This window comes from Salvelinus namaycush, chromosome 7 (genome assembly GCF_016432855.1).
Source record: "Salvelinus namaycush isolate Seneca chromosome 7, SaNama_1.0, whole genome shotgun sequence".
NCBI classification, from domain to species: domain Eukaryota; kingdom Metazoa; phylum Chordata; class Actinopteri; order Salmoniformes; family Salmonidae; genus Salvelinus; species Salvelinus namaycush.
In genome coordinates, this window is record NC_052313.1 from 24,045,903 (window position 1) to 24,065,660 (window position 19,758).

Below are 19,758 nucleotides of genomic sequence, written 5' to 3' on the forward strand. Positions count from 1 at the left end.
TGAAAACCTGTCAACTTTTGTGCGTTTGAGACTATGTGTGTATGTGGGGGGCATACCTTATTATGTAGCGTAGGCTTGTGAATCTTCAGGGGGCGAAATTAACAGAAAGACAAAAAGTTTACGGATTTCTCACACTGATGTTGAGTGGTTGTGTCATTCAGCATAAACCACATAGTCATTCCAGTTGCCTAGGATGGTTTGTCCCTTGGTAAAGGCCCAAAATGGGGCATAATACAATGTTTTCATACCTACAGAGACCATGAAATGGAATTTTTTGTTTGTGTCACATTCATTTTCCCAAGTCATAAATCATATTTATTGGTGGAACGTTCACAAAAGATACCCTTCATACGCTGTGGACTCACAAAGGACAGTGTTGCTATCTTACTTCCCCACACACCCTTTACCAGCTATATATGCACCACAAGCTGACTTGGACAAGACTACTAAGCATACAGTAGTACTGAAGAATGTCAAAATAAAGCCAAAACTTACCATAAGAGTAAAGAATGTGTTTGTGTTTTCAAGACTGGTTGAGATGATGATGATGATGAGTCTTCAGTGGGACTCTGATAAGGGAAAAGGCAGCGATTCAGATATGATACTTTATATTGCTTTCAATAATGGGAATTGTACATAAGATGGTCCGTTGCATAGCACAGTACAGTTAGTGTATGGGTTGTTTGAACAGTATTGACAGCAGTTGACCAACCAGTAGCCTAATCTTTGAGTCTTTGTCTTTTAATCAGGGTTGGGCTCAATTCTAATAGAATAAATGCAGTCAATTTGGGAAATATTGAACTTATTTTGGGCAACAGACATGTACAACAAAATGCACAATGTGGACCCAGAGGATATCACTTGACAGTATTAATTAAAATGCATGTTTCCAAAGTGGTCCGATGGTAAAAACAATAACACATATAATAAACTGAAATTCTAATTCAATAATTGAACAAATGTCATCTGTTTTCAATTACTTCTCAATTAACTGAAAAGCAGAAGCTTATTTCAAAAGTTTTTACATTTTTGAATTTTAAATTCAATCACTTCCTGAATTGACTGCCTTCAATTCAAATTGACTCCAACCCTACTTTTAATGTTGAATTATTTGGCTGTTGAATGCTATAATATTAGACAATATTAAAATGGTCAAAAGAAACAAACGCTTTTTAGAGAAGAGCAATTTCTCAAGCAAAAATTTAGCCAGGACTATCTGGGAGTGGCCTGAATGAGGGGACTAATTGGACGAGGCTAATGGAAAGGAGATTTAACCTGAACTAGCTGTTTTTGGCAGAAGTTTGAAACTGTCTTTGTTATTGGTCAGGCAGGCCAAATCTCCATCCCACCAAAACAGGCTGAAATTTCAGGCAGTCTTTTCAAACAGTTCTTACACTAAAAAGGCACTATCATAATTTTCTCAATTTCACACTATTATTCCAACCTCATAGTGTGGAAATGCATATAAAATACAGGGAAATCGAGATTTTGACTGCATTGGACCTTCGGCTGCAAGAGCCAGTTTACTTCTGAACATAGTATATAAGGTCCTTAGACATTAATGGAGTAGGCTCACCTACACTCCTTAATAGTGCATTCTTGGGCTATTGTGGCCATAGCAGGCCAAAGCAGGCTAGCTACTAAGTGGCAAGCAGCAAACAATGTAAGGCTCATAAGCAAGCAAGCAGCATCAGCAATTAAAGATCATAACTTCATTTCTATAACTTAAATAAATGCACAATCCTTCAGGTGCAAATAATTATTGCGTGTCAATTACGTTAAGTTGTTATCAATAACGTTATATCTCATTCCATTTCAAACATTCATTACCAGGGGTGTATTCAATATGAACCAAACGAGACGAAACAGGGAGGACCTACCTGAATTTGTCCAATAGAAACAAATTTTAATTGCAAAAGTTTTCCATTTGGAGTTTACGGTTTCCATTGCAAAACATTTTGGACTACTGCAATATAATGCAGAAACACAGCTGGATTAGCTAGCATTACACCCCTATGTCTCAATATTGGCCAACATTAAGTGGATATTTGATTGATATACAATAAAAGCATTCTATACCTTATAAGTATGTGTGGTTTAAGTACATGTTCTATCCAATATGGGCTATGCAAGCAGCAGAAGTATGCATTTGCCAATGTAGCAATGTATCTACTGTACCTAGCTAGAAATAATGTTAAGCTAGCTAGCTAAAAACGTAGCTAAAGATCCCTAAACATTGCTGTGAGCTTACTTTTTTCTCCAAATAACGTCAATTAGCAAATAATGTTCAACCTAAATAAAGTAAAACAATCAAGTGATCAAACAGTTGCTGTAGGCCTACTTGCAATTGGACGTTGAACTGATTAGCTAGCTAGCTAGCATGTTAGCAGGCAATTAGTGGTCGAAATGTTACAAAAATGATCTTCGTGCCTGGTGAGTAGGCTACACATTGTTGTCTTCAATGAAATTAGAATTCAATAAAATCACTGACCATAACAAAATGCCATGCTGCCGAATATTTGATTTTGTTCATGTTGATTTATAACAGATATTAATTAAATTGGTCAACTGAGTCAGTTCTGTTGATTTACATTGTTCCCCTGTTACAGTGAGTAATTCAATTAACGAACCTGGATCAGTAAAGACAACGGTGGACAAATGACCTGATAGAGCTGTCATGTTCCCCAGTGATGGAGCGGTTACCAGAGAAAATAAGTCCAATTCCACAAAGAAAGACAAATGGCTGAAGCAGTGGTGCATGGCTGGAGAGATCTATCAATAACTAATTTTGTTGATTTTCTGTCTTAAATAAATGTTTAATTCAACAAATTTTATGACATACACAATATGTATTACTTATTAAATCACATGTAAAGCTCATGCAGTCTAACAACCTCCCACAAAGCACATTTGGTAGAAGAAACAAAACATCTGCAGGGAGTGTAGTATGTACATGCTGAACAGAAGTACATTGAGTGGTGTCGGCTTAGGGTGTATGATGAATGTCTTAATGTAAATGCCACTAGAATCGGTTGACGACTGTCTTGTTTGTAGTAAACAGGTGTGCAGTCGTGCTGCATCCTTGTTGCAGCCAGAAAATGTAAATATAACATTATATTGTATCTCTGTGGTTACAGCACTCTCATTTCTTCTACTGTAATCCATTTTTGTTCAACTCACCATTATTCTATGGTGCAGTAGCCCACAGTATAATTGTGTATAATATGTGTTAGGGATATGGGTTGCAAAGCCTCTTACTGATAGCCCTAATTTGTTGGGGAGTTTATTTTCTGTTTCTACTATACAGTAGGAAGCTCCTGGTCATTTAATGAAATATACCCCACACTTCCAATCTTGCACCATAGTGCAGTATGCCTGTCTCGCCTCTCTCTGGCCCATGTTGGCTGTCTGTTGTGTATGATTGATAGAGCGACTATCAATCAGGAAGGACTCTGGGAGACAGGCATGGCGCGGACTTTCCATTCTTAACCCGGTGACAAATGTAACCTCTAAGTGTCTGTGACAGGCCCTGATCCTACAGGACCCTTCGTGTTAGATATGGGAGCGAGATTTTTTTATTGACTCCAGGTGTACGGCCCGTCTCATCCTCTCTGCCGTCATAGGCCCGTCTGAGTCCCCCACCACCTCCACAGACCCCTCCCCCCCCCCCCACACACACACACACACAAGCATGCACACACAGCACCAGTTTTCCCTTTCCGCTCCGTCAAAACAGGGTCCACCCAGGGAGTCTCACGAGGCGCTCACACAACACCAAACCCACACATATAGCACACTCATACACGAAGGCCACAGAAACATCCCGCCCCAAGAGAAGACAGAGAGGAGGCCCAGTTTTGAGTACCTTCTTGTGAATGTCCTTGGGGGAACTCAAGTCTAGGTTCCCATTGGGTGTTCACAAGGGAAAGAAGGGAGGGGTTGGTGCCCCACTTTATGAGATTCCAGAGTAGTCTACAACTTTACCCATGTCTGTCCCCCTAGCTGAGCCTATGTAACTGCTTTGAAATTCAGTGTTTATTTACACTGACTGAAGCATTGTACTGTTAGATTAGAGTTATTGGTGCAGCATACTGTAGCTCTTGAGAGACCATATGTTACAGTGTGGCAGTTTTGTGGCAGTTCTGTGAAGTATTGAGTGTGTGGTTGTAAATGTCTGACTGTCTGCCACAGTACAGATATAACCTGTCCCAAAGCCACTCAAAGTGAATGGGCATCCAAGTATGTTAATTGGACATGGTGGCAGCACTACAACACCTAAAACTTTTATGTGGGAGAGACCAACTGAACAACTCCCAGGGGGGTTCCATTATAGCTGAGTTCATGGAGTCTGTCACTGTGAGATTTGGTTTGAGCCATTGTGGGTACAATTATCAAGCTATCATTCTTTTTTAAATAGGCCCTGAGACACACTTTAGTTTGATTTTAAAAGCCTAAATATATTTCTAATCATTCTCTGCTCAAGGACTCAGGGAACGAAACTAGAAATAACTTCATAAATAGCTCCCGGTCATTCTAAACAGGATAAATGTCTACAATTCTGATTATTTTATGATACCATTAGAGCTACCTCAACATGGTCTCTAGTCTATCTGGGGAGAAAGGTGACAGAGTCACAAAAGCAATTAAAATGAGTGTTGAAAAGAAAATATTTCCAATTAGATGGTGGAGTTTGTACCACAGGCTAGTACAAGGAATGACTGTACGGGTGAGCTGTATGGTGCTTTTATTATTCTCTGCAGAGGGTTGTACTGTTATTCCTCACAGCAGCCGTCACTAGCAGGGGCAGAGAGAGGTCACGATGACGACTCCACAGCACCTGGTGCTTTACTATTGTACTTCCACAGGGCAACATATCATCAACAGTCACACAGGGTTAATTGAGACTCATTCACAGTGTTCAAAGCTCCGGCAAACCGGAAAGATATTTCAAAGCAACTACTAAAGAGTAATTCTCTCCTTGCCTGTGGAAGATTAAAGAGGTGAAATACTCTTATACTTGTTCAGAAAGCCAGCTTTCCTCTCATGGTAGTCTCAGTTCTCAGAGCCCCAGACACCATTTATTCCCAGTTATCTCTCCCAGTTCCCCGGGGTGGTGGAATACAGGGATTCAGAGACTACTTTCTAAAGCCCATGCTATTACACTCCAGTCTGATTCAACGTGTGTATGCGTGCGTGTGTGTGTAGGTGCACCCACACCATCATTAAACCCCAGTTGGCTGCTGCCCCTGGTGAGGGGGGTCTGGAATTAAGCTGCCAACCCAGCAGGCGATTCAGTCCCTGAAAATCTGTGTGGCGTGAGAAGGGGGACTGGGGCTCAGATTAAACCCACACAGGCCATGCTGGCTGTAATACACTGTTGACGGGGAGGAAAAAACACACTCACCCACGTGTTGATGAATCAGCCATCCCTGCTGCTCCTGAGCTGTGAAAGCTGATTTTTGAGCTCTTTAAATAATCAGGTTGGGATCTGGGAATAGCCAACTGGGGCAGCTGTGCCAGTGTGCTGCGTGTCACTACCCCCCCTCCCTCCCGCGCGGTGAGGCAGCAGGTAAGTCAACCTGACCACCCAAAGGGGACAGGTGCCCTCAGCGAATGATCACGAACAGGGAAAAATCATTAGGGGACTGCTGGGTGGCTGCGTTAGCTGTAGTGCAGGTTATGAGCACAAACAGTCCACTGTTTACAGTGCGCCTGAGGTGACATAGATAAAATGAGCCATGCCGTTATCTTCAGCAGAACTCTATATGAGACTTTCTGCTTATTCAAAATAGCTTTTAACAAGGTGATGCCAAAGTAATAAATACATAATCATACACTATACTATGTATGAAATAGGGATAAGTCATACGAAGCTAAAATAATACCATTCTAAATTTGGCTTAACATCAGAAATAACTGTAAATATGTTAATGACAAAAAGCTGATATGTTCAAGCAAAGTGTCATGTTCATAGGAGCATTTAATGTATACTGAACAAAAATATAAAAGCATCATGTAAAGTGTTGATCCATGTTTCATGAGCTGAAATAAAAGATACCAGAAATATCCCATATGCACAAAAAGCTTATTTCTCTCAAATGTTGTTAACATCCCTGTTAGTGAGCATTTCTCCTTTGCCAAGATTATCCATCCACCTGACACGTGTGGCATATCGAGAAGCTGATTAAACAGCATGATCATTACACAGGTGTACCTTGTGCTGGGGACAATAAAAGGCCATTTTAACACATGCCGTTTTGTCACACAACACAACACCAATGGGATCATCTGAGACCAGCCACCCCGGACAGCTGAAACTGTGGGTTTGGACAACCAAAGTATTTCTGCTCAAACTGTCAGAAACCGTCTCAGGGAAGCTCATCTAAATGCTCGTCGTCCTCACCAGGGTCTTGACCTGACTGCAGTTTGGTGTAGTAACCGATTTTAGTGGGCAAATACTCAGCTTCGATGGCCACTGGCACGCTGGAGAAGTGTGCTCTTCACGGATGAGTCTGGTTTCGACTATACCGGGCAAATGGCAGACAGCGTGTATGGTGTCATGTGTTGCGAGCAGTTTGCTGATATCAACGATGTGAACAGAGTTCCCCATGGTGGTGATAGGGTTATTGTATGGGCAGGCATAAGCTATGGACAACAAACACAATTGCATTTTATCAATGGCAATTTGAATGCACAGAGATACCGTGTCCGAGGTCCTGAGGCCCATTGTCGTGCCATTCATCCATCACCATCACCTCATGTTTCAGCTGGATAATACACAGCCCCATGTCGCGAGGATCTGTATACAATTCCTGGAAGCTAAAAATGTCCCAGTTCTTCCAAGGCTTGCATACTCACCAGACTAGTCACCCGCTGAGCATGTTTGGGATGCTCTGGATTGACGTTTTTGTTCAGTGTATAATCATAGGCTAACACTAATGGAAGGAGTTGACAGTACATCAGATGCATAACAATATCTCTAAAAACATTACTATTCATTAAAATCCATTTCACAAAACCTGCCATGAGGGTTCAATGCATTATCTCAGTGAAAATGTCACTGCATTTAATAAATCAATTACAATGAATGTAAACAAACACGGATGATAGGCGTCATTCACATTTGGAATGGATTCAGTCCCAGCCAAATGTGTCCCCTAGTAGAATGCTAAGTGATTTTTTAAGTGATTTGATGATTTATGTTTGAGTGCTTTGAAAGAGGAGAGGTGAAACATTCATCTGCCTTAAAGTCTGTTTTCAAGTCCCATGACAGGTACATCCCAATGGGAGTGTGTGTGTGTGTGTGTGTGTGTGATTATTGTTACTGCATGAGCATCTGTGACATCTTTGATAAGACAGCTGACCGCCCCATATTCTCACACATTCACTCTGCCCTAGGAAAGTTTCCTAAAATGTCATCTACAAACTGACAAGACACTATTAAAGCCGTTTGAACTTTTGACAATTGGACAGAAATTAGCAGCCGGAAACCTACTCGAAAAGGGCTGTGTGAAATTATCATCTCTTTTGAATGAGTGATAGAGGACGCAACACAATAACAGAGACAGGCAGCCATTTGTACTGTATTGAGGGACTAGTATTTGGAAAGGCTGAAGTTGTCAAGTGTTTGTGTAATGAGTGAATATAATAGGAAACAGATAGACAGTCTGTAGTGGTAGTAGTCATCCATCAACCATAATGGAGGGAAAAGAAGGAAGTACAGGTACGGGTAACTGCCAAACTAAAGGAAACACGAACGGCTTCAATGCACCTTGGCATAGATTCTACAAGAGTCTGGAAGTCTATTGGTGAGATGCGAAACCACTCTTCCACAAGAAATTCCATCATTTGGTGTATTGTTGATGATGGTGAAAAACGCTGTCTCGGGCACCGCTCCAGAAGCTCCCATAAGCGTTCAAGTTGGTTGAGATCTGGTGACTAAGACGGCAATGGCATACGGTTTACATTGTTTTCATGCCATATCAAACCATTCAGTGACCACTTGTGTCCTGTGGAATGGGACATTGTGAGCTTATGGCCTGTTCAGCATTTTTTTAAATGACCCTAAGCATGATGGAATGTTAATTGCTTAATTAACTCAGGAACCACACCTGTGTGGAAGCACCTTTCAATATTCACTGAACAAAAATATAAAACGCAACATGCAACAATTTCAAAGATTTGACTGAGTTACAGTTCTGAGTTACAGTTCAGAAAATCATTCAATTGAAATATATTCATTAGGCCCTAATCTATGGATTTCACATGAGTGGGAATCTGTTGGTCATAGATACCTTAAAAAAAAAGATAGAGGCGTGAATCAGAAAATCACTCAGTATCTGGTGTGACCACCATTTGCATCATGCAGCGCAACACATCTCCTTCACAGAGTTGATCAGGCTATTGATTGTGGCCTGTAGAATGTTATCCTACTCTTCAATGGCTGTGCGTAGTTGTTGAATATTGGAGGGAACTGGAACACGCTGTCATACACATCAATCCAGAACTTCCCAAACATGCTCAATGGGTGACATGTCTGGTGATTAGGCCTCTAAAATGATATTGGAGGTGGCTTATGGTAGAGAAATTAACATTCAATTCTCTAGCAACAGTTCTGGTGGACATTTCTGCAGTCAGCATGCCATTTGCACGCTCCCTCAAAACTTGAGACATCTGTGGCATTGTGTTGTGTGACAAAAATGCACATTATAGAGTGGCCTTTTATTGTCCCCAGCATAAGGTGCACCTGTGTAATGATCCTGCTGTTTAATCAGCTTCTTGATATGCCACACGTGTCAGGTGGCTGGATTATCTTGGCAAAGGAGAAATGCTCACCAACAGGGATGTAAACACATTTGTACACAACATTTGAGCGAAATAGGCTTTTTGTGTTTATGGAACATTTCTGGGATCTTTTATTTCAGCTCATGAAACATGGGAGAGACACTTTACATGTTACATTTATATTTTTGTTCAGTTCAGTATCCCTCATTTACTCATGTGTTTCAAATGAAATCAAATCAAGTTTATTTTATATAGCCCTTCGTACATCAGCTAATATCTCGAAGTGCTGTACAGAAACCCAGCCTAAAACCCCAAACAGCAAGCAATGCAGGTGTAGAAGCACGGTGGCCAGGAAAAACTCCCTAGAAAGGCCAAAACCTAGGAAGAAACCTAGAGAGGAACCAGGCTATGAGGGGTGGCCAGTCCTCTTCTGGCTGTGCCGGGTGGAGATTTTAACAGAACATGGCCAAGATGTTCAAATGTTCATAAATGACCAGCATGGTCAAATAATAATCAGGAGTAAATGTCAGTTGGCTTTTCATAGCCGATCATTAAGAGCATCTCTACCGCTCCTACGGTCTCTAGAGAGTTGAAAACAGCAGTTTCCATTATTTTGGCAGTTACTTGTACATGTAATGACATCTGTCAGTACTCAGTGTACACGTGTGGGTTGGTTTCCATGGTGAACATTGATTAACCAACCCACCTTATCTCTTTCTTGTCCCTTTCTTTCTTTGAGTGATGAATGCTAAGCTTCAAGTGCCTTGAAAAATAAACCAGTACGTATATGTCTTTATATACTGAGTCTACCAGACTCAGAACAGCCTCAATTCGTCAGGGCGTGGACTCTACAAGGTGTCGAAAGGGTTCCACAGGAATGCTGGCCCATGTTGACACCAACGCTTCGCACAGTTGTTTCAAGTTTGCTGGATATCCTTTGGGTGATGGACCATTCTTGATACACACAGGAAACTGTTGAGCATAAACAAATCAAATCGTTATTTGTTACATGCGCCGAAAACAACAGGTGTAGTAGACCTTACAGTGAAATGCTTACTTACAAGCCCTTAACCAACAATACCATTTTAAGAAAGAATAAGTGTTAAGTAAAAAATAGATCAATAAAAAATAACAGCAACAAATATTTAAAGACCAGAAGTAAAATAACAATAGCGATGCTATATACAGAAGGTACCGGTACAGAGTCAATGTGCGGGGGCACCGGTTAGTCGAGGTAATATGTACATGTAGGCAGAGTTAAAGTGACTATGCATAGATAATAAACAGAAAGTAGCAGCAGCGTAAAGGGGGGGGGGGGGGCAATGCAAACAGTCTGGGTAGCCATTTGATTAGCAGTTCAGGAGTCTTATGGTTTGGGGGTAGAAGCTGTTAAGAAGTCTTTTGGACCTAGACTTGGCGCTCCGGTACCGCTTGCCATGCGGTAACAGAGAGAACAGTCTATGACTAGGGTGGATGAAGTCTTTGACAATTTTTAGAGCCTTCCTCTGACACCACCTGGTATAGAGGTCCTGGATGGCAGGAAGCTTGGCCCCAGTGATGTACTGGGCCGTACGCACTACCCTCTGTAGTGCTTTGCGGTCTGAGGCCGAGCAGTTGCCAAACCAGGCGGTGATGCAACCAGTCAGGATGCTCTCGATGGTGCAGCTGTATAACTTTTTGAGGATCTGAGGACCCATGCCAAATATTTTCAGTCTCCTGAGGGGGAATAGGCTTTGTCGTGCCCTCTTCACAACTGTCTTGGTGTGTTTGGACCATGATAGTTTGTTGGTGATGTGGACACCAAGGAATTTGAAGCTCTCAACCTGCTCCACTACAGCCCTGTCGATGAGAATGGGGGCGTGCTCGGTCATCCTTTTCCTGTAATACACAATCATCTCCTCTGTCTTGATCACGTTGAGGGAGAGGTTGTTGTTCTGACACCACACTGCCAGGTCTCTGACCTCCTCCCAGTAGGCTGTCTCGTTGTTGTCAAACTTAATGATGGAGTTGGAGTTGTGCCTGGCCATGCAGTCATGAGTGAACAGGGAGTACAGGAGGGACTGAGCACGCACCCCTGAAGGGCCCCCGTGTTGAGGATCAGTGTGGCAGATATGTTGTTACCTACCCTTACCACCTGGGGGCGGCTCGTCAGGAAGTCCAGGATCCAGTTGCAGTGGGAGGTGTTTAGTCCCAGGGTCCTTAGCTTAGTGATGAGCTTTGAGGGCACTATGGTGTTGAACGCTGAACTGTAGTCAATGAATATCATTCTCACATAGGTGTTCCTTTTGTCCAGGTGGGAAAGGGCGGGGTGGAGTGCAATAGAGATTGCATCATCTGTGGATCTGTTGGGGCGGTATGCAAATTGGAGTGGGTCTTGGGTTTCTGGGACTATGGTGATGATGTGAGCGATGGCCAGACTTTCAAAGCACTTCATGGCTACAGGCGTGAGTGCTACGGGTCGGAAATCATTTAGGCAGGTTATCTTAGTGTTCTTGGGCACAGGGACTATGGTGGTCTGCTTGAAACATGCTGGCATTACAGACTCAGTCAGGGACAGTGTCACGACTTCAGCCAAAGTCGGTTCCTTTCCTTGTTCGGGCGGCACTCGGCGTCGCCGGTCTACTAGCTATCGCCGATCCACTTTTCATTTTCCAGTTGATTTGTCCTTGTTTCTACACACCTGTTTTTCATTCCCCTAATTATTGTTCATATATTTAACCGTCTGTTTCCCCCATGGTGTTGTGCGGGATTGTTTTATTGTCATGTTCGGTAATGTTGGTGACTGGTTATTTCGACGGGTGCTGTTTCTTGCCCGTGCGTAAAAGTTAATGTGTTTGTGTTTGGGCAAGTGTATTGTTTTTCCTTGCACCATTCATTATTCTGAGTAAAGTTACGTTGCTCCCATTCTCTGCTCTCCTGCGCCTGACTGCATACACCAGCTACACTCACCATTCTTACAGACAGGTTGAAAATGTCAGTGAAGACACTTGCCAGTTGGTCAGCGCATGCTTGGAGTACACGTCCTGGTAATCCGTCTGGCCCTGCAGTCTTGTGAATGTTGACCTGTTTAAAGGTCTTACTCACATCGGCTACTGAGAGCGTGATCACAGTCATCCGGAACAGCGGATGCTCTCATGCATGTTTCAGTGTTACTTGTCTCGAAGCGAGCATAGAAGTAATTTAGTTAGTCTGGTAGGCTCGTGTCACCGGGCAGCTCGCGGCTGTGCTTCCCTTTGTAGTCTGTAATGGTTTGCGAGCCCTGCCACATCCGACGAGCATCGGAGCCGGTGTCGTACGATTCAATCTTAGTCCTGAATTGACGCTTTGCCTGTTTGATGGTTCGTCGGACGGCATAGCGGGATTTCTTATAAGCTTCCCGCTCCTTGAAAGCAGCAGCTCTACCCTTTAGCTCAGTGCGGATGTTGCCTGAAATCCATGGATTCTGGTTGGGGTATGTACGTACGTACACGTCACTGTGGGGATGATGTCATTGATGCACTTATTGATGAAACTAGTGACTGATATGGTGTACTCCTCAATACCATCGGAAGAATCCCGGAACATATTCCAATTTGTGCTAGCAAAACAGTCCTGTAGCTTAGCAGCTGCTTCATCTGACCACGTTTTTATTGACAGAGTCACTGGTGCTTCCTGCTTTAGTTTTTGGTTGTAAGTAGGAATCAGGAGTAATTATGGTCAGATTTGCCAAATGGAGGGTGAGGGAGAGCTTTGTAGGTGTCTCTGTGTGTGGAGTAAAGGTGGTCTAGAGTTTTTTTCCCTCTGGTTGCACATTTAACATGCTAATAGAAATAACGTAAAATGGATTTAAGTTTTCCTGCATTAAAGTCCCCGGGTACTAGGAGCGCCGCCTCTGGATGAGCGTCTTCCTATTTGCTTATGGAGGTATTCAGCTTATTGAGTGCGGTCTTAGTGCCAGCATTGGTTTGTGGTGGTAAATAGATAGCCATGAAGAATATAGATGAAAACTCTCTTGGTAAATAGTGTGGTCTACAGCTTATCATGAGATTCTCTAACTCAGGCGAGCAAAACCTTGAGACTTACTTAGATTTCATGCACAAGCTGTTGTTTACAATTACACATAGACCGCCACCCCTTGTCTTACCAGAGGCTGCTGTTCTATCCTGCCGACAGAGTGTACAGTGAAAAGAAAAAGTATTTGAACCCTTTGGAAATACCTGGATTTCCTCATAAATTTGATCTGTACTTCATCTAGGTCACAACAATTAACAAACACCGTTTGCTTAAACTAATAACACACAAACAAGTGTACGTTTTCATGTCTTTATTGAACACACCGTGTAAACATTCACAGTGCAGGGTGGGAAAGGATCGATGGTAAAGGCAGATTACCCACTCGCCGTCGGATCCTTACAAGGCACCCAGACCTACGTCCCCGATATCTCTGTCTCTTTCTTCTGCAAATGCTGGGGATGAGGACCTTGTCGGGTGTCTGGAGTAAATCCTTCGCGTCCGACTCGAACCCATAAGAAAATATATTATTCCAGTACGGGGTGAGTAATCGCTGTCCTGATATCTAGAAGCTCTTTTCGGTCATAACCGACGGTGGCAGTAACATGGTGTACAAAATAAGTTACAAATAACGAGAAAAAACACACACAATAGCACACTTGGTCAGGGGACCGTAAAACGGCAGCCATCTCCTCCGGTGCCATTATGTTCACAGACCCAGCAAAGTTGCAGTTCTTGACACAAACCGGGGCGCCTGGAACCTACTAACATACCCCGTTCAAAGGCACTTAAATCTTTTGTCTTGCTCAATTACCCTCTGAATTGCACACATACACAATCCATGTCTCAATTGTCACAAGGCTTAAAAATCCTTCTTTAACCTGTCTCCTCACCTTCATCTACACTGATTGAAGTGGCTTTAATACTGATTGAAGTGGATTTTCTTAATGTTTTGTATACTCAGTGTATATCAACCATTGTTATTAACTGGCAAATATTATGTCAATATATTTGTCACTTTAAACATCATGCTGACCTCAAACTGTTAAATGGGTCTGTGAATGAGACTAAAAGTGATTGCTACAGAATGTATTCTACTATTAGGCCAGACAAAATTGATTCACTGTTTATCGGATTTTCCCCCCAGAAAAGTGAGGTGAGCGAGCAAAAAAATACAAATAAAAATAATAAGGTGGATAAGGAATAACAACTTTACCACCTTGTTCTAGGCTATATGGACATGAACAATCGGCAAAATATTCAATTTCAGACTGATTTTCAGATTATTATTAATACACAAATGAACATTAATGAACATGATTCAAACAGGATGTATAATAGAATGCAATATTCTATCATAGGAAAAAAAGTCATGTATAAATGTATTATCAGTTCATTAATCTACTAAATTGTATAGTCTAACAAATTCAAGAATGATTAACAAGAAATAAATTGTAATCAAATTAAAATGATGCATGAGCTTATTACCTGCATGCATCTCTATAGACTAGGCATTAACAAAATACTCATACAAATACGATTAGGCCTCTCATAGACTAGTAGGCCTTGTAGAAAGAGGGTCAATCAAGTTAGGTCTGCCAAATTAATGTAGCAGTGGAAAAAAATACATAAATCCAGCCATAGAGTATAACCTTTCATCACAATTTTTTTTTAAATAACATGCACAATTAGAAGCATCAATCTATATAGAGCAAGCCGACTCAATTCGAGCCCAGTAACTTTGCTCACCGCATCCTTCGATTGTCTCGTCTGGCTGCCACGAAAAGCCCCCACCTGCTGATCTGCACGAAGTGTGTGCGTGCCACTGGCGATGTACTTTGCTGGACAAGCTAGCGTTTCTCCGCGGTGCATCATCACTTCAAACGCATTCCGTCGTGGTGTTATCGGTTGGCCTATTACTACTGGTAGTACCGGTAAAATGTAAGTTATGAATCGCAAATCACCATACAGCTGACACACTTCGATTTCATCAATCATTTTGACTTCAATTTGGTTGTACAAAATACTATCAGTTTACACTGCGTTTTTGCTGATGAATGCCCTAATCTCTGACAAGTCCAGATGTTTGTTTCGTTTATGAATCGCTTCAAATATATCTGAAAATGATGCAATAACCATACATTTTACCGACTGTTTGTTTATAATGAGGGACGTCCCACGTTTAACCTGGACACATAGGAATTTGCGCCGGCTTCAGCCATGACTGCATGAGAGAATTGAAACATCTGCACGTCGCCTGCAGGTGCCAGCTTGTGTGTTTCACTGTCCAAACTGAGGCTCGAACATGATTTGAGCGCGTGATCTGAGGCTGTTTGGGTTCTTGGGCGTCAACTTGGGAAAGCCTCAAGGGAGAGCGGACAGTGCATTATAAACAAAGAGCCGCATGTATTGGCCAAAAAAGAACACATCTGATTTTTTTTTTTTCGGGGTGTGGAGAAAAGTGAGGCGGGGCATCCGTTAAACAGTAATTCAACTTTGTCCCGGCCTTAAAACGCTTTGTTTGCTATTTAAACATGCAGCATAATAAGAAACTGAAGCCGAAACGTAATCACCCTTGTCCAGTGATTTAGATTGTTGGTTTTGTGAAAGTCTTTGCAGGGGTAGTTAGAGACAGCGAGCTCGCCTCCTTCATTTAACACACAATGAAACTCGTTCTCGCTATATGGCGAGGTAATTGAGCGATGAATTACTTTTTTCATGGGCAACACACAATGGCACTGATTCTGGTGTAGTTATTATCTCCCATTCTGGTCGTAATTCATCCCTCTAATGACAACCCAAAGGAAAATGTACAGTCTTCTCCTTTCATTAGACCTGTAAAAACAAACCACTCTTATCTAAGGGGAAAATGCAATGTATTTTGAGTTTCATATTTCCAACCCCTTTTGCATGGGGGCTTTACATGTTTTCCTGATGAAAGTATGAGTTTGAAGGCCTATGAGGTGCCTTTTCATTTTATGGAGTCAAGTCTTGGGAGTTTGACTTTTGTACATTGTTGTTCCCCCGGGAAAGGAAATAAATTAGTTTTACATTGAAAGTAATGCAATTAGCCTCTGCCAGACATAGATCTCCCAAAGTTGATTATATCAGCAATAATTGAGTAGATGTCTCTACCTAAAATTACATTATAATAGCAAAGAGCAGGGAGAATAAGTGTGGAAGGAGGATATAAAAAATATATAGGGAGATTGAATGAGAGGGAGAGTATTACATGTGTAGGAGGGCGGGCTCATTGTAATAGCTGGAATGGAATAAATGGACAGTTATCAAACATTTGGAAACCACATTTGATTGTTCCATTTATTCCATTCCAGCCATTACAATGAGCCCGTCCTCCTATAGCTCCCCCCACCAGCCTCCTCTGAAGTATATGTAACAGTGTTTCAGTGAAGAACAAACAGGCGTCAAGTCAACAAGAAAAAGAGGACAATCTTTATTTCAAACCAGTAATAAAGTGTGACAATCTCAATTCAAACCCAATGAGTGGAGTTTGGCAGAGAATGGTAGGCAACTACAATGACCAGAATGCAAGGCAAGGGCATGTTGGTTTCCATAGTGCAATTTCACAGTTGTCTTCTGAAAACCAAGATTAGTACTTGGGTTCGGGTGCCTAATATTGTCAACTAAACGCTAGTTAAACGCAAGCACAATAGACGGGTTAGCTGACGTCACGAAAACGATGCGCGTGCTTCAATGGGGCAGAGGGCCGTGTGTTGTGATTCTGGATGGCCAGATAGCTAGCAACAATGACAAGAAGCTGCCATGTGGGGAATCATAGGTAGCAAGTTTTTATCTTGTTCTTGATACCATGTCTTGTTTTTGAGGTGCTTTGACTGTAGTCATGTCTATGCTAATATGGCTCAAATTTGCTAGCCAACTAACAACTGTAACGATCTATTTGAGATAAGTGCTCATTGTGCAAATGTATTGTTTTCGATAAACATTGGAGACTAAATATATAACATTTTGTCATCAATCTAACACAATCTGTTTTGCCCTATAGTTCCGCACATTTCGGTTTTGTTTCTAAACTATCAACACTTCTATGAAAACCGCTAAAGAAAAGTAACAATTGTTATGTAATATAACAGTTTTACTGGGTAACTTAACGAGAGAGCTGGAGATCACGTTTTTCGTAATACTTATTTGACCTTGATCTAACATTTCACAAACATCAGTATGCCATGTATCCGTAAGACAAACCGTTGCAGTAGTTGATCTGGCATTGTTCATCAACCGCAGGTCATATCAAATACATTGTTTATGTCATGCAATGCTTATGTAGGACTAAGAATATAAACGACAGTGTACCCCTTTAAACGCCACATGACCCTTTTATTGCAATGTACTGTCATTAAGTACTGTAAAAACTCCCAACAGGTTTTTGTCAGTGCATTGAGTAAACTCACACTGAATTGTATTGTAATCTCAGTGCATTTGGATGCAATCTGATACCATTTCCTACCAGAACTAGTGATGGACAACAGGTGGTGAAGATCTTTCAGAGGAGAGCAAAGAGCCACCATTTTTGGATCTGATCAGCCATTGTCTTCAAGTGTATTACCATTCCATGTTTGCATCCGAAATGGCACCCAATTCCCTATATAGTGCACTACTTTTGGCCAGGCTGGTCAAAAGTAGTGCACTATATAGGGAATAGGGTGCCATTTCGGATGCACAAACCCACATTGATGTCATTAAGCCTGTCTCCCATTACATTAACCATTGGCCATCTAAAATAGAGAAAAAAACAACTTACTGTACAGTGTGTCTATTTAAAACTACAGCAGGGTAAATAAGCCAGACATCCCTTCAACCTTACATTATCCAGATTGTGGGCTCTACCTATGTAATTGTTTGCATCATTTCCACTGTTGTACACTGTTCTATGAATAAGTGTCTGGAGTTACAAACGTGAGATTCCATTTGAAATGTATGAGTATTCATTTTATGGCAACTTTTCCTTCATGGGCACTTCCTCTGCAGTCGACTATGGGTGAATTGCAACATTCAGCGGGGGGGGGGGGGGGGGGATATTTTAATCAAAAGCTTTGAAATGGGAATACTAAATTCCATCAGAACAAAGTGTATAAATCAATATCAAATATTTCAGTGCCTATGGACACGGGAAAAATGGGTTACCTTTTTACCACATTACCAATGGGTCACATTTTTTAAAGCACAAATGCTACCTGATTCAAAGTATGGAATGACCCTGTGTAGTGGTTGTTTAAGAAACGATAATAATACATTTAGCTAAAATGTGGCTTATTTCCTTCCTTTCTTCTCTGCAACACTTATCAATGACTAATCTTTGTAATTCCATTTCAAAAAGGCTAATTTAATAAAGGACATGATTTTTTTAGTGCGTTGCCTAGCGGCTGACCTAACTGACTAATAAGATTCAATAGCAATAAAAAACAGTCTGCGAAAAGAAAACAGTAGGGCAGGGGGGGAAAAGGATGATAAAGATGAAAAATATATATAAAACAACACATTGTTGATATGTGTCTGAGTTCCATGTTGCTGTATGTCACTAGGCCGGTTCCTCCGCCTCCACTACCCTTGGCATTAATCTGCTTTCTTGTCGTCTGGGTTCTTCTCCTGCTCCTCCTCTTCCTCATTCTCTCCGTCCTCCTCGGGGCCCTCCAGCTCTCCGGAGGCCTGCCGAGGCTCGTCCTCCTCTTCGTCCTCCTCCTCGTCGTCCTCCCTCTTCATGAGCTCCATGTCCTCCTGGCCATCGTCTGACTCGGCTGTGCAGATGCCATAGCACATCAGGCTGATCACGCCCAGCGGCAGACCAAACAGGAAACAGCCCAGCACTGGGGAGCTGCGAAACACAGACTGAGAGGAGGGAGGGGTGATCGGGGGAAAAAAGGAAGAGATTGAGAGATTGGCAGAGATGGAGAGAAAGAGAGAGGAGGTTTGGCAGTGGTGGACAGAAGGTAGGGTGGAACAGTGGAAAGAGTAAAATATATTTATGCTGTTAGATTCTGGGTTAAACTTGGAACATTGCTATCCTAGAGACATGATACATCAGAAGTAAGACTATGGTATCTGAGGGGTGATAGACTGGTTTTTACATCAGAAGTTAATGGTTATCTGTAGGAGCCAGATGGCTTTGGAATGTGCTGGGTAGCTGGGAGGCAGTCACATGATTGCTATGGGTGGAGATCTTTGGGTTAGGCATCAAGGGGTTTGAGGTCAGGTCAGATCACCTTACGGGAGAAGGAATGGTTTATTACCCCATCACTTTGACTTCCTGTCGAACCATAAAATATGTAAGGATTGGAGAGAAGGAGGAGTGCCTAAATTGTATATATACTTGTGGTGGCGGAAACATGTTTTGTCTAATTCAGCTGTATTGATCCTCTGGGAAGAATTAAACTTGGTTAAGCTTTCATAGCGTCCGTTGAGTTTTTTACTCTGATAATTAGATCCTAACAATGCCCTCTATAAGCCCAAACCATAAACACATATTCAATGCCAAACATATCATTACCTAACATGCACTATTTATGCTTGCCTGGCTCAGTTTTCCCTTCTAAACCAAGCTAAACGACCCTCAGTCACACACGCAACCCCAGGAACCTCAAATATGACTCTGTATAATTTGCCCTCTTTGCTCAGCGTTCCCTTATAAACCAACCTAAATTAGCCTCACCTACAGGCACAGATGAGCTCAGGGCACTACTCCAGTGACGCACAATGTCTTCCTCTAAAATATAGATGAGTGGCAGTGAATCATTGGGCCTTAATAGAGCGGGTTGCAGGGGAGACAATGTGCCGAGAGGCAAGACATTCAGTCAAAGGCTGCTGTCATCCAGGAAGGAAAGGAAGAGAAATCCTGCCGACAACGCCAGGGGAAGAAGAGGGATGGTAATTGCCAGGCGTGTGTAATGCTAAAGATGGGTGTGCTTTGCTAACTCATGCAGCATCATGAGTCATTGGGTCTAATGCGGA

At 42.1% G+C, this 19,758-nt stretch overlaps 1 protein-coding gene across 1 annotated transcript in view; it reads right to left on the reverse strand.

Moving 5' to 3' along the window:
* Positions 1 to 16,204: 16,204 nt before the first annotated feature.
* The window catches only part of LOC120051115 (protein disulfide-isomerase TMX3-like), a 55,429-nt gene continuing 51,875 nt past the window's right edge, over positions 16,205 to 19,758 (reverse strand). Inside the window, exon 16 of the mRNA XM_038997787.1 lies at positions 16,205 to 18,639. Within this exon, the coding sequence (XP_038853715.1) occupies positions 18,367 to 18,639 (273 nt within the window). The 3' untranslated portion in view covers positions 16,205 to 18,366. The remainder of the gene's footprint in view (positions 18,640 to 19,758) is intronic.